Genomic DNA, 16,063 nt, shown 5'->3' with positions numbered 1-16,063 from the left:
TAAAATGACAAGCAAGGGCCAGCCATTCAAAGACCTGAGAGAAGAATATTTCAGACAAAGAGGACAGTAAATGCAGAAGCTCTGTGGCTGCTCTGGGCTTGGCTTGTTTAAGGAACAGAAAAGACCATCGTGGCTGGAATGAAGTCACGAAGAGAGTAGCGAGGGATGAGGGCAAAGAGAGAAGCAGGGCCAAAACAGTAACACCTTGCAAGCCATAGAAAAGAGTCTGGGTTTATTCTGCAATGCCATAGGAAGCCTCTGGAAGGTTTTCACTGAAAAAGTGACAAGACATCATTTACATTTCAGAAAGATCATTCTGCCACTGCTGTAGAGAATTTGGATTGAAACAGGGCAAGGGTAAGTACAAGCAGATCTGGAGACTACTGCAGTGTTCTAGAGAAAGAGAATTTATATGGAAAGAGAGAAATATGCAGATTCAGGACTCAGAAATGGGAGTGGTGGTGAAAAGAGAGGAATCAAGGCTGGTTTCTAGATTTTTGGCTTGCGCACCCAGGTAGATGGTGGTCCGTTTACCGAAATGAGGAAGAAACTGGTTTAGGGCATGACAGGAGGTGGTACGGTAGGCGGGGGGAAGAAAGCAAGAGGTCTCTTTGGGACACATCTGAGATGCCTATTACGTATTCAAGTGAAGATATCTGGTAAGAAACTGAATATGGAGCCTGGCAGGGAAGTCAGAGCTGAAGACAGAAATTTCTCAATCCTCAGCATGAAATGGTATCAAAAGCCATGACACTAAATAAGATCATGGAGATAAAATACACAGAGTTATAGAAGACCGTGGACGGAGTTCTGGAGCATTCCAACACTTAGAGACTGGATAAAGGAGAAACCTGATAAGGTATGTAAAGAGTGGTTCGTGAGGCAGAAAGAAAACGAGAAATGACCAAAAAGAGCCCCTGGATTTGAAAACATGACCATCGCTGGTGATGCTCCGAGCTTCCTCAGAGGGCCGAGGATGAAAGCTGGATGGGAGTAAGCTACGGAGAGAGTGGCACGTAAGGAAGGGACAGCAATTATGGACCACAGGAGACAGGACTATAGACAAGGCTTGTCAACTTTTGCTCTAAAAAGGAATAGAGAAACAGTGGACGCCACGGTGAGAGATGTCATGCCAAAGGAGATTTTTGTTGCTGTGGCTGTTTGTTTTCAAGATGGGAGGTCCCAGAACAGCGAGTGCCATCCAGTAGAAAAGTGTCGTGATGATGGCCACAGTCCACAGCCACCTTCTCTGATTCACTAGCCACTACCCACATGTGGCTGCTGAGCACCTGATGTGAGCCACTCACTCTTAAGATTTAATTTTAATTAAATGAAATTTACATAGCCATGTGTGACTAGTAGCCACCAAACGACAACACAGCCCCCCAGCATGTTCGTCAGCGAACGGATTCAGCTGTCCAAAAGTCAGGACATTGGGTGGTGGGAAGAATGGAAGCTGATGGCTTCTCTTAGTTCAATGTTTTCTAAAGCATGAAAGGTTATCAGGTGGGGGAAGGCAAAGGGACAAAACACAAGAGGGAAGTTTAAGGAGAGAGAAAAGGTAAATAGTTTCAAAGAACAGGGGAACAGTAAAATTTCAGGGTTGAATATCCCATGAGAATTATGGTAAATTTTAAAGTGGCCCTTGTCAGGGCTGTTGCTAAGTTTTTCTTTGGCAAACATTAGCTACTCAGCCCTTTAAAATCTGGCCTCAAACTACTTTTTCAACGACCTCCTAACATTGCCCGTCATTTACCTCTGTGGTTTTCAATCTTCTTGGTTTACAACCTTTTTTCCCCTGTACATATTTTCCCTTTTATATACACAGTATGTATTCAGTGCTCCCAATTTAAAAAAAAGAAAAAAGGAAGACGAGAAGAACTACAGCTCCTCTGGATGAAGCCAAGGGAAGCCCAGGGTTTGAAACCAAAGATTTAGCCCAGCCAATGCTGCTCAAACTGCAATGTGCTTACAAATCACCTGGCCTGTTAAAACGCACATTCTGCTCCAGCAGGGGTGCAGAGAAGCCCACGACTCTGCATTTCTAACAGGCTCCTGGGTGATGACTGATGCCACTGTTCTGTGGATTACACCTTGAATGAGTGGCAGGGCTCTAGGCTACAGCCATCCTGGACCACTCACCATCCTCCACTTGGTCTGCTTTCTTTTCCCAGTGTGGTCCCCCTGGCCACATATGCCTTTCCTTGCCTTCTCCAGCCAGGAGATTCTACTCCATCTTCAAAGCCCTCTCAATGTCAGTGCCTCTTTAACTCTTCTCCAAGAGTCCTGGGCAGAAGTAATCATGAGCCCATCCCTGCCCCCATCTCCTGCCACTTTCCCCCTTTCTCACTCTGCTCCAGACACACAGGCTTTCTTGCAATTTCCTAAGCATGCGAAGCCAGCACCAGCCTCAGGGACTTTGCACCAGCTGTTCCTTCTGCCTAAAATGTGCTTCCTCCACATATCCTCATGTCCAACCCCTTCATCTCCTTCACCCCCCTACTCAAAGGTCTTCTTCATAAGGTTTACACCCTATTTAAGACCCTCCACTCCCACCATTCCTGATACTCCAGTTATATATATATAGTTATATATATATATATATAGTTTTATATATATATATATATGTTTATGCATATATCTGTTTCTCCTGCACTAAAGGCAATTTGAGGGCAGGGTCCACCATATACTTATTTTGCATGCCAAGCATCTTGCACAGTGTCTGTTACTTTTTAAAAAAAAAAAAAAAAAAGGTAAAATATCAAATCGATAGCTGACATAACTTGCAACCAATAAATCTGAATTAAGTTTTGATACCTCAAACAACCTGATTACTAGTGGATGCATTAGAGACACAAGAGAGAACATGATGACAAAATAGATATAGAAATTACAGCAAGGGCACAAAGATAACTCTAAAATGACTAATTCGTAACTCAAAGATGCACAAGGATGTCAAGCGCAATGGTGACTTTACATCTATGAACCAGGATAATGCAACAATTAATTTAACATGCACTCTAATAATTTTTCTTGTTTTATCATTTAAAATACTTTTTTCAAAATAATAATGACAGCTAATATTTATGAAGAACTTACTACATGCCAGTAATTCTTTGGGCATCTTACAAGTACCAATTTATTTAATCCACATACCAAACCTCTGTAATAGGTACTATTATTACCTCCTTTTATAAAGAAGGAACTGAGAAAGAGAAGCTACATGGGTTGCTCAAGGTCATACAGCCAACCAACCAGTGTGGCACCAGACCCCAAGCTCTTAACCACGGTGGCCGGGTGAAAAACAACAGAGGCTTACTTTGAATGTAGAGGCTTATTTTTAGGTAGGTTACTGTTTTAAAACTCCCTGCAACACTTTTTATGAATAAATTTCATACCCTTTTCCTACATGCTTTGAATATAAGCACTGATTTTCTTTCTGTAAAGGAAAAATAGTTTTTTCTCAACATTAATACTCTGCCAAAGTATAGCTTTTAAGACTAAGGAAAGGGATGACGGAAAGAAAGGAATAACTCCCAGGCCTGGCCCAGACCGCTCTGCCCAGTCTTGCCCCATCCTCTCAGCGTCCCGCCCTGTATCAGACAATGCTCCGGGGCTATTTGGTTTTCATGGCCAATTTTTTCAGAAGTGGGTGGCCAGGTCCTTCTTCCTAGTCTGTCAGCTCCGCTGAAACCTGTCCACATGGTTGAACCTGCTGGTATCTGATATACTGGCGGCAGAGCCTTCCAAATCACAGCGACACGCAGCCACCACAGTATGACACGGAGAGACTGGTGGTGTGGTTCCCTGACGTGGAAAAGAACCTGGACTGCAAGGGTGAGAGCCGGAATCTTAACCACTAGACAACCAGTGCCAGCTACTGCGATCTCAGTAGGTAATTCATTCAACCTACACACGCGCCTATGTACTACTATTCCTGGCTGCTGCCGCTCTCCCCCATTTCCCACCCTATACCACCCCCAATTTACTCTTGCAAGGGTTCTTAACTAGGTTCCGCAAACCCCTAACTGGTCCTTGGATAGAATTCAGGGCATCTGGGAACTTGGTAGGATGTAGCCTATGTATTTTCATTTATTCCTTCAAGAGCATTATCAGCGGACTGTCATAGAGGTCCACGACAAAAAGGAAATGTGAATAAAAGAAGATACAGTGAAATAAGCTGGGAGGTTTTTTTTTTTTTTTTAACAGCCCAAGAAAGAGAGAAATAAATCTGGTTAGGATTGGCAGAGGTGAGAATGATAAGGAAGAGATGGAGTCAAGGAAAATAGCTAGGTATTCCTAAATAAAACGGCATCTTTCATCTTCCTTCTACTTCTAACCTTCTAAAAAGAGACGCTGCCTCTACTTCCGCTCATTAGCTCCTTCAATCTTTAAGTGCGCGCGCGCGCGCGCGCACACACACACACACACACACACACACACACACACACACACACACACGTCAATCAACCACTCTTGAAAAGTACATCCACGAACGTCATAATCTCTGGGGCACCTAATTCTGCTGGCCTTCTTGTTGAGTTTTCTCTTGCTTCCTGTTTCTTCTACCTCTGTCCTTTCCTCAAAACCAAGTAAGTGTCCCCAACGTTTCAACTTTTCCCTCAGAGACCTATTTTACCCCCATGGCTTCACCTACCAGTCCTGCGTGGACAATTCTCGATTCTCCGTCCCAGCCCTAAACTTGCTCCTGAGCTCTAATCCCGCCTTCCAACACCCCACAGGTGGGCACTGTCACTAAACTATCCATCACCATTACTCACAATTCAACATTTCTTAAATTTAAAAAAATTTACTGGTTTCCAACACACAGTTCCTTCTCCTAACTTTTCTAACTCTATCACAGGTCACTATTCTTCCCAGGATTCATCATACACAGTCAGGGGACAAATCCTGAACATTTCTCTTTATTTTTAACGATATTCCTTCTACTTTTTTGCTACTCAAAGTGTAGCCCATGGACCAGCAGTGTCAACATCAGCTAAGAGCGTGATAAATGCAGAATCTCAGGACTCAGCCCAGACCTGCTGAGCCAGAATCTGCATTTTTCAAATGTCCCCAAGTGATTCATATACACACTAAATTTTGAGAAGCAGTTGTCTAGTGCTTATTAAGATGCTACTAGCCTAATTACATCTGAATTTGATGATTTTTAGGCATCAATTACTGAATCCTTATTATATGCTAATTACAGTGCTGGACTGTAAATACATTATCTTACTTAACCCTCAAAATAATCCTGTGAGGTAATCATCATCATCTCCATTTAAGAATGTGTAAATTGAGGCTCAAGTAGATGTCAGTGGCTCTTAGAGCCAATCAAGGATGGAGGCAGGATTTACACCTAATCTGACCACAAACCATTCTGCCAAATTGCACAAATCTCCTTACATCCCCAAATTTCTATTTCAAAGGGTATGTTGGGCAGAATTAACTACTCTGGTTGACTGCATTTTCTAATCAACTAAGGTAGATTTTGCTTGTTTATTACAATTCTTGCTGAAAATCTTTCAAAAGGCATAGCAGACAATCCTGCCGTAAAAAGGGGAATCGTTGCCCTGCCCTGTGTGTCATTCTGAACACTCAATCCACTCTAAGGTATCTGAGAAGACATGGACAAGAAAGCGTATTCTGTTCTCAGGATCATCCCAAATTCGAGGGGGTATACAATGCTTTCTCTAATAAACTTCGTGTATGTCTGCTTGGCATTCTTCTTTCCACTAAAAAGTAAAAGGAAGAAAAAAAATAGTGTGAGACTAGCTCTGGAGCGAATGATTAGTTGGGTTCCATTCAATGTCTAGCTAATTATTATTTTAATTTAACTGCCTCATTATATTCCATTCGGTCAATATTTCACGGTCATTCATTTCATTTTTAAACCTAGTTTCCTTATCTTTTTCAGAGCCCAAATGTAAACCCACAAACCTAAAAGACATCATTATTTGCCCAGTATACAATTTGCTTATTTCATTTCCCGGACCTTGCCAAGAATATAACAAAAGCTATGGGTGCTCTACCCAGAAAACCGCATATTCGTCAAAACTCGGCTGGCAGACACCAAAATACACATCCCAGCTCCATTACCAAGACAGATCCCCGCCTGACAGCCTGGCAGGGCCCTCTCCCTTCTTTGGGGGACTGTTCCTCCCCCAACTCCAACAGGTAGGAGCTGCCACCTTTCGATAACTGCTTAGTCCAAGGGGAGGCCATGATGCACTGGAGCCAGACCCAGAGGAATCCCTCCACGGGAATTTAACAACTGAATCGAAGACACAAAGTCCCTTTTAGGGGGCAGAAATTACAAAATGTGAAATTCAGGAACTATTAGTTCCCTGGCCTGTGCAGGAAACCAGTCAGCTATGAACGAGAAGAAAGACAAAGCAGACAGAAAAATCCCAACAGCACCCAATCACCTGCTTCCAATTGTTCTGGAAGCCCAGCCCTATTCCTGGTCTTCTCCTAGTTTGGTTACTAATTCTTCCTTCCACAGTGATGGACCTCCAGAACCCTCCTGCTATTTTAAATTTTTGCCTCAGCTTATCTGTGTTTCTACGGCTTGCGACCAAAAGACTTTAACATTAATAATGGCTACTCTTAAATACTATATTTACTTTAAACAAGTTTTATGTTCTTTAAATTTTTTCTATACAGATGATGTCTTCCTCTAGATACTTAAAGAGGTTTTTAAACACTAATTTCTAGAAGGCTCACATTTCACTCTGCATAAAGATCTTCTAAATCGCTATTTAAAACAAGTCTTGGCTCCTATCATTCTACATGCGCCACACACTATTAAAATACAATTTTAAGAAGCTAGCTGCCTGATCATTTTTAGTGTAATTCCAAATGCAACAAGACAAAATTGCCTTCTTAAGTCGTCTTTCCCTTTATGTATTCAATTAGATTCTCTGCTTAAAATACTTAAAATAAAAATTGGCAGTGATCCATTCACTGGTGGGTATTTTAAGTTAGAAAGCAGCGACAGCAAATTAACCACACAAAGTCAGGCTTACTCTTGTCTTTGAGAATTATCACCACATAGACTTGAAAATTTCCACCTTAATAGCAATTTTTACATTTTAATCAAAAAGACTTTGACTTAATACACTGCAATGCAGCCCAACTACAATCAATCCGACAAACTCTTAGTTCACACAGCCCTTAAAATCAGATTTCCTTCCTTCTGGTCACGGCCATGAAATTCCCTGAACGCTGATGCATTTGCAAGGTGCAACTTTTGTTATATACTATTTTATTGTTATAGACTATTGTTTATACTATTGTAATACTATTATTGTTGTATATTATTATATATATATATAACGTTTGTTCTATACTATTACCATTCCTAGTCTATGGATCCTAATATAACGCTATGAACCCGGAAGACTATAAAAATAGTTGAATCTTGAAGGTAGAAAAAAACTTGGAAAACATCCAGTCCAATTATTTTCTTTCACAGATGCAAACACTGATGCAAAAACTAGTTAACATGCCTAAGGTCAACAAAATTAGAGAAAGAATTAGAACACAGATCCAATGAGCTTTTGACCATAGTATGCAGAAAATTCCCAATCCCCTTTTAAGATGCCTATGTGATAAAATAAATACGCAGCTCCCCTTAGTGTTCCAAATGTATGCTTATTTCTAATTGTCCTTAAGACAAACCCAAATGAATTTTAAAAGCATGAAATCGCTTTATTCATGACAAATCTTTTCCTGTTAATTTTGATCACATTAGAAATGTAGAGAAAGACTCGGATTTGAATGACCTGTTCCTTCTCTGCTATGTTCTCTCAAATGTCCCCATTCATATACAACACTATGCTTGCTCCTTTTTAACAATGCTGACATATTTATTCTCATTATACTATAAACTTTGGTGCACACAGGTCGTATAAAAACATTTATCTAATATCAGACTTTGTCACCTAAAATGAAATCAATCAGAAATACATGGCACTAAGTGCTTAGATTTCATCTTTATATACACTTCCCTTTCTTTTTGTCAAAAATAAGAAAGAAAATAAACATTTTGCAAAAGGCGGCTGTGAAATCGCTTTGTTATGTCAACTCAGAGCCCTCAAAATAAAGATATCTGGGACGAAAATATGAGGGGCATTTTTAGGAATCTTTTGCACAGTGGCTGGCACTATGTGCCCAATATATATTTCAGGAATGAATAACATGGCTACATTACACACTATGGAAACTTGACTCCTCTAGATGATGACGATATTTAGAATTGCTAACTTTTCTTGAAGGCAAAAGAAAGTAACATGAAATTCACTATCTACAAATTATACATTATTTTTACAAGGCTTAAGCAGTTTTAAAATATTTCCAATTAGCAAGGAAGTCTAAGCAAATGTAGCAATTCAAATATAATGTAGCAACATAGGTGGTTACAGTAAAACACCCACAATTACAAAATTTTCTTTGGAATTCTGACTCATTCCCAGAGGGCACACTTTTTCAGCAGCATATTGTTGATGCCACTTTACTAGATTAAACTCAGACACATTCTCCTGACCAAAACACCAGAACTCCAAAGGCGATAAAAGCACCCACAAACACGGAACATAAATTTTTTTTAAAAAAGGAAACTAACAACATAAATAATAAAAAAGCTTAACAGAAATAGACATAACTCTAAATTGTCAACTTACTACATAGGAAAAAATTCATTTTATTTACTATAATAAAACTTATGACAGTTTTGGTGCAGTAATGTATGCTGTTATAAAAACTTACATTCCTAATTGGCTAAAGAAGTTGTCAGGAAGTTAAAATGAACTTAAACAGATCAGGCATTAGGCTGATAGAAATAATCGTTTCTCAACCTGCTTAAAAACAGTCCCTGCATCCAAACACAGTCAACCCTGGTACTGTTTCATCTTTTTCCCCAGCTCAGCTAGGGGAAGAAAAACACAAATACGATGCTTTTGAGCCATTTTAAATACCTTCATTAAACTGAGACTGTTCTTTAAGAAGCCAGCATGGTTTTCTGTCACTTCTATTATGCTCCAAAGAACACAGACATGCACTGAAATCGACAGTAGGGAAAGTAAGCTTACACTTTTCCTCAGATGCCAACTGACTGCAGTGGGTAAGGTCATGGTCAAAATTCACAGGCTCATTTAAACTTTCATGGCTCAGCCAAGAGCTCCTATCATGTTTCCTGATCCCAAGGAGATTAAAACTGCAGGAGTTTCTCGCTGTAAGATCAGCAGGAGGCTTTTTCAGACCCTCAAACCGCAGTCCGCAGAGCCCGCAGCGGCGCATCTTCCACCACCTCTGGCTGGGCGTTAAGCTAACCTTTCCAAGCGTTCTCCTCGAGCCTTTACAACAAACTCCCCAAACGGGTGCAGCCAACTCAAGACCCTCCTATGCGCGCCAGCTGAGACCCCCCTCCTGCTATCATCCCCCCGGCCGCCCTTCCGCAGTCGGTGACTTCGGCCTGGCTCCCCAGGGTGGGGGAGGTGTGGGGAGGAAGACTCCCCGCCAAGCGGCTCCTCAGCCGGCACAGCGGCAGGGTGACGCGGGAGAGGAGCAGAGGAAGATGCTGAACACCAGTGCCATATTTACACTGGCTTTTTCTTTGCCAAAAAGATTCCTTGTGTCCAATAATATCGCCTTTAAAGGAAAAAAGGACCTAAGCACCAAAGCTGCTGCCCCAATCTCCCCGATCTCCACTATTCTCATCCGTTCCCCCTCGGGGAGGCTCCGGACCCTCCTAGCCTCGGACAGGTACACCTGCCCGTCGGCGGAGGACCGGGCCGCCCCGCCGCCCCTAGCAGAACGGAGCGATCGCCAGGACACTGATCCCAGCAGCCCCCACCAGGGCTGACAGCCCAGGCGTAGCCGCGCCCCGCACAAACTTCCCAGTTCCGGGGCTGCGGGGACAGACCGCGGGCGGCCGGCCGGGGGTCGCCACTGGCCGCAGGGCTCAAATGCAGATGGAACCCTTCGTCCTGCACGCGGTCCTAGATCCCAAGGGGGTCTAAGTGGCGCCCGGGTGGCCCGGAGGGGCTGGCGCGCGCCGCGGGGCTGGGGGCACGGAGACGCCGCGGCGGGCGGGCAGCCCTGGAGGGCGAGCAGCCGGAGGGCCGGGGCCCCGCTCGGGCTCCCCGCCCCGCAGCAGCTGCAGCAGGAGGAGGAGGGGAGCGAGGAGGAAGAGGAGGAGGAGGAGGAGGAAAGGGACTGCGCGCCGCAGCCCGAGCCCTTACCGAGTGGTTTACCCCCCACATCAGGACGCTGAGCAGCGGATCGCTGGCCCGAAAGAGCTTCACTTTCTGCGCTACGAAGTGCTTCTTCTTGGTCTTCGTCTTGCTCGCCAGGACGGAAGACCCCAGGTTGCTGGGGGTCGCCATGGCCGCCGCCTGTCCCCTCCACCGCCGCGCTCCCGAGGCCGGGGACCCGCCCTCTCTACACGCCGGCCCGGGGAGGCAGCCGCATCCCCCCGGCGGCAGCCCCGGCGCGCCGTGCCCTCCTCCGACCCCCGGCGCGCTCGGCCCTGCTCGGCCCCGCTCGGCCCGCTTCGCCCGGCCGGCCGGCAGGGGAGGGAAGCTGCGCTCGGCTCGCGCCCCGGCCGGATCCCGCGCCTCCGCGGCTCGGCGCTCAGCCCGCGGCTGGACCGGGCGGCCGCGAGCGGCTTCCGCGTTGGGCGCCGGCGTCATGACGCAGGGGGCGGGCGGGCAGCTGCGGCGCCGCCAGGCGGGGCGCGGGGCGCGGGCGCGGCCGCGGGACCGTTAAGCTGCGCCCTAGCGCTCCGGCTCCCGCGCGGGCTCCGCGGCGGCCCGGCCGCCCCCTGTGTGCGCGGGCGAGCTCCGGCCGTCCGCTCCCGGCCCGCGGAGGACGCCCGCGAGGCAGCCCCTCCTGCTCCCCAGGAAGAAAAGAGGGAAGGATGGGGGGAGTGGGGAGATCGGAGGAGAGGGGCCGCTTGCCCTGCCAAAGTCAGGAGACCTGAAATGCCACATGGAGACCGGGGCTTCCCTGGCACCGAGGGAAGGGACCTGGGCGCATCGTTGGCCGCCCCCCGAAGTGGCGCTGAAATGAACTGCTTAATCCCTTTGTGCCTTTAACCATCGGGCCCTTCGGACCCTGGATTTGGGCCTCCCCACACTCTCGGAGTCATGCAGAAGGGACACCCCCACCTAACGCCTGGGCTGTCTATTGCTAACACCACCAAAACCCTCCCTGGAAAGGACCCTGCGTTCCTCATCGAGAGCCCTTGGTTTGGCCAGGACGATCATGCCCAAAATTGCACCTTCTACTTCAAATCCTCCAAGTTGTTCTTTACATCCCTAAATCAGCCCTTCTTAATGCTGGGAATACCTGACGCACCTCAGTCAGCTACCCTTCCACGTAGGTCTAAATACCTGCTGTGGCTATATCTTCCTCAGTAATCATCAGCCCATTCTAGGTACTTACCCTGAGCCAGCCCACTGGGCAAGCACGCTATCTATTGTCTTTATTACTCCACTCAAATACCTACTGTGTGGATACCTACTACGTGCTTGGTCATCTGCATGGTTCTGTCAGGGAGACAAAGCGTGACAGACCCTTTCCCTTCAGGAGCTCGAGTCTCATGGGGCTGGGGAGTGATGGGTCATGTGGTCGCCTTCATTAGCTCCTCCTTTTTCTTTAACTGTTCTTTAAACATAGGGAGTTGCCCCAAAGTCCTCTTGTAGTCCTTTCCCTCTTGCTTCATACTATTGTCCAAAATGATGTGTGTTCCCCCAGCGTCAACCATCACCACTCTTAGTGGTTAAAAAAAACCACCCAAATTTGTAGTAAGAAGACATGGGCCAGTGCAGTTCCCCCACTTATTCCAGCAAATCAGTGAACGTCTCTGAGCCTCAGGTTCTTCGTGTTAACACTGGGGATAATCAGACACAGACGTCACTTTAGGGATTACTCTGGGCCTGGTTAGATAATTCTGCACTACCTACTTTATAGGATGTTTATTGGAATCAAAATCAACACTGGACAATGGCTATGAAAAGCCCTTTGTAATCATACAGCACTAAACACATTCAAGATAAAATGTAAATATTTGCAGATAGCCCGTAAATTCTCCCCTAATTCCAGAGAAGGGCCTGGTGGAACATCTTGACTTCAGTTGTCCACAGGGATCTCAAAAGGTGTCTACAACCAAGTTCAGCATCTTCCTCCATCCCACGTGTTGCTTCATTTTTCTATTCTATTGGGAATGGCGTTCATATCAGTCAGTTACCCCGGCTAGAAGTTCATTTATTTAACAAATTTTCATTGATCCAAGCTTCAAAGCTTAGAATCATCATTGATTATTGCGTCTCAGCACCACTCCACATAAACCCCTTTATCAAGCCCTTGAAAACCATTGTGCTCAAATATTGTCTCTTCTCTGTTGCTTTCACCATCCTCCTAGTTGAAATGAATCCACTCACCTCAGTGCTTCCATAGCACTTTTGTTTCATAACAGCTCTATTGTACTTAATTGTATATTAATAATGCAAGACAATGGTCTTGCTCTGACTGCTAAAAAACTGAATTTAGTGACCACAAAGTGTTGAATGAGCCTACAGGAAAGGGAGATGGCTACCTGTGGGCACTGTCAGGTGAGGTTTTAAGTGAAAGGGTGGCAAGCTATGGTTGGGTACACAAGGTGTCACCCCTGTTAGGGGCAGATAGGGGCATAGGCATGGAAAGGAAAAATCATGTGGTATTTTCAGAGAGTAGTGAGGAGACTTGTAACTTTTAAAAGACAGAATTTTTTTTCCAGCTTTATTAAGATATAATTGACTTGTAACATTGGGTAACTTTAAGGTGTACAATTTGAGGATTTGATACATGTGTATGTTGTGAAATGATTACCACAGTAAGGTTAGTTAACATCTCCATCACACATAATTACTGTGTGTGTAATGAGAACATCTAAGATTTACTTTCTTAGCAACTTTCCAATATATAATACAGTATTGTAAAGGGACAGGATTTTCGGTGATTTAACTTGCTTTGAATGGCATTTAATATCACGCCATTCATAAATAGGTCATTTATTGATTTTGCCAATGACCTTTCACATTAACTTTGTACTCTGCAGAGGGGGTGTGTGATACAGGAATTTGAGAGTCACAGAAATGACCTCAGAAAGTACCTAATCCAGTTCTCAAATTATATCCACTAGACAACTGAGATCAAGAGAAATGTGATTTCCTGACTTGTTGAGAGACAATAAATTCTTTGAAGCCAGAGTCCATGTGGTACTCACTCTGTATGCTCCCTGTGAACCTAACATATTCCCTTTCCGTAGCACTATGGCAAAGTTTTGGTGAATAAATGAAAAGGAAATTTTCATCTCTCACAGCAAAGTTACATGTAAAAATTCCACCCCCAGGAAATGTTTGTGCAATGTTCCATTCAGATATATTTACTGAGAAATTAGGTTAGGTTAGACATAGCGTTAAAACTTGAGAGTTAGATACTACGTGGATTTAGCAACCTAGCAATTTGATCACTGTTTTCCTTTGGAGTTTGTGTGATAAGGGAACAATGCATATGTCCTTGGTTCAGCACCTTATTCAGGCTGCTCATGTTGTCCAGGATTGAAGCTTCCCAACCACCAGCATTCAACAATGATCTTAACCAGAGGCATGGCCTGAGAAAGAAGAGCAAGGAAGTTCGATCTCAGGATGGGCATGTGGTCGTGTCAATCAAGGAGAACGCTGCTCCTACCCCTTTGCATTTGGCCTGTTGGGCTGTTCATCCAGGTGCCAAGGCCATCACAGCTGCAAGAAAGGCTCCAGCAGCCAAGTTAACTACGAAGAGAGAAGGAAATGTCAGGAAGATTGAAAGGCTCCCAATACTGACTTGTTTCTGATGCTGTTCTGTTGTTTCTTACTTTCTTTTATTGTAACCAACATTATTTACTATTCTAGAAGAGCATGGTAAACGTGTTATGTTGACTGAGGTATACAATACCAGACATGGGGGTTGAAATAGGGTGGATGCTCTGATTCTTTATTTTATTACCATTTTCATCAAAAAAGAACTTCCTCAATTGAATGATTCCAAGAAGAATTCTTCCTTGAGAAGAGGAATTCAATAACTTCCTTAGTGCCTTTGGAAGCTATTATGCTTTTCATTGTTCTCTGAGGAGATCAGAGCAAGATTTGGGACAATTCCATTCAATCTTTTGTAGTGTCATCCAGAGCCTTGCCGTTCAAAATGGGGTGATTTTGGAAGACCACTATTAAAGTGTATATTCAGTCAAACCCAGGCAAAATGCAATAAATGGGATCCAAGAATTCAATTGGGACATGTGAGTTACTTTTGGGAGGGAAGCTGTTGACATGATGCAGTACAGCTTGCCATCTGGGAGTTTGAGGGTCTAGCTGTGCTGTCCAAACCCCTCATGGGATGGCTCTGGTTTGGCACCCGCTGGTAGGGGTTGTCCACTCAACCGAAATATTGATGGTGATTCTCCTGGCTTCTGCAGCTGGCTGGGACTTCCAGGACAGTGGCAGCAATTCCAGGAATCTACCACTCAGTTGGCAGCTGTTTTCTTGGCCTGACTTGGGGAGATTGGACTGTAAGAAGACTGGGTGAAAGGAGCCAACACATAGAGTAACCACTTCCATCCTGCCCCCACTTCCTGTCCACTCCCCAAGCAGAGGATGAGAATGCCAGCAGCCTCTTTAGAAGACAGGAAGCTGTGTGGCGGACAAGAGTCAATCTCCAACAGCATTATATCTTTATTATGTATACCTTTATAATAGAAATAGAAATTTCCAACATTGGAGAGCAATTGAATGACAGTAGATCCATATGGCAGACTCTAATGCAACCGATAAAAATGCTATTTTCACAGAAAAGTGTAATGACATAAAATAACTGTGATATTAATCTAAGTGAAAAAACAGGATACACAATTATGTATAGATATGGTTTTAATATTATGAAATGTGTATGTGTATGTCCCTGTGTAAAAGACTAAAATAAACTATGTCCTACTGTCGACAGTGATACGTAAGGAATGTGGTTTGAATTATGGATAATTTAAAAAATGTGTTTCTGCATTTTCAAAATTCTCTAAAATTCATATATATTACTTCGATAGTAATTTTTAAAAATGCAACTATCTTCTCTGCTTAAATAAATAACAGAGTAATGGCATTTAACATAGTAGCCCAATTCCTATAAGAGAACAGCCTTTTAAGTTACTCCTTGCTATTTATTATAGTTAGTTTTGAACTAAGTCTGTAGTGGAACAGACCATTTTCCTATACATGGGGGGAGAGGAAGGTCTCTTGAGACCCCAAAGAGTCCTTAAGAGAAAGGAAGTCTACAAATACGAGGAAAACAGCAGTAGTGCTGTTTTATCTACTAGGCAACATATTCCCAATGCTTAGGGCTTGTGACTTTTTCATTTTCTTTTTTTTTTTTAAGAAAAACCTTGAGATCAGAAAAAAAAAAACTGACTCCAAAAGAAAACTGCAAACAATATTAATAATACAAATTTTATTAACTGTCTACAGCACATAACATAATACTATCAAGTTTATTAAATTTAGTATAAAAAATGCATTATATTTACAAGCATTTTGTGTTAGCCTTATTTTATAAGGATATATAACGATTGATAAAAAAGATAAACAGCCAATCAAAAATTAAACATTAGGGGCCAGCCCCATGGCTGAGTGGTCAAGTTCATGCCCTCTGCTTCAGTGGCCCAGGGTTTCGCCAATTCGAGTCCTGGGCACGGACATGGCACTCTCGTCAAGCCATGCTGAGGCGGCATCCCACATGCCACAACTAGAAGGACCCCCAACTAAAAATACACAACTGTGTACCAGGGGGCTTTGGGGAGAAAAAAGAAAATCTAAAAAAACCCAAAAATTAAACATTAGTCATAGCCAAAAATTCCAAGAGCAAAAATACAAAAATCTTTTCTAACATATTTTACGGCAAGTGTATTGTGTTAAATGTGGGATATGAACACATTTTAATATGTTTGATATGAGGGGTTGGAGCCTCCAGAAATAGGAATGCCCAGCACTTA

General features: G+C 43.8%; 1 protein-coding gene across 1 annotated transcript in view; it reads right to left on the bottom strand.

Annotated features, from left to right (window-relative positions):
• Positions 1–10,658, bottom strand: part of PIP4K2A (phosphatidylinositol-5-phosphate 4-kinase type 2 alpha) — a 164,742-nt gene extending 154,084 nt beyond the window's left edge. The window contains exon 1 of the mRNA XM_046679480.1: positions 10,248–10,658. Coding sequence (XP_046535436.1) covers positions 10,248–10,391 — 144 coding nt within the window. The 5' untranslated portion in view covers positions 10,392–10,658. The remainder of the gene's footprint in view (positions 1–10,247) is intronic.
• Between the last annotated feature and the right edge of the window lie 5,405 nt (positions 10,659–16,063).

The sequence above is a fragment of the Equus quagga genome, chromosome 12 (genome assembly GCF_021613505.1).
Source record: "Equus quagga isolate Etosha38 chromosome 12, UCLA_HA_Equagga_1.0, whole genome shotgun sequence".
In the NCBI taxonomy this organism is placed as follows: domain Eukaryota; kingdom Metazoa; phylum Chordata; class Mammalia; order Perissodactyla; family Equidae; genus Equus; species Equus quagga.
This window is presented reverse-complemented; position numbering and strand designations above follow the sequence as displayed.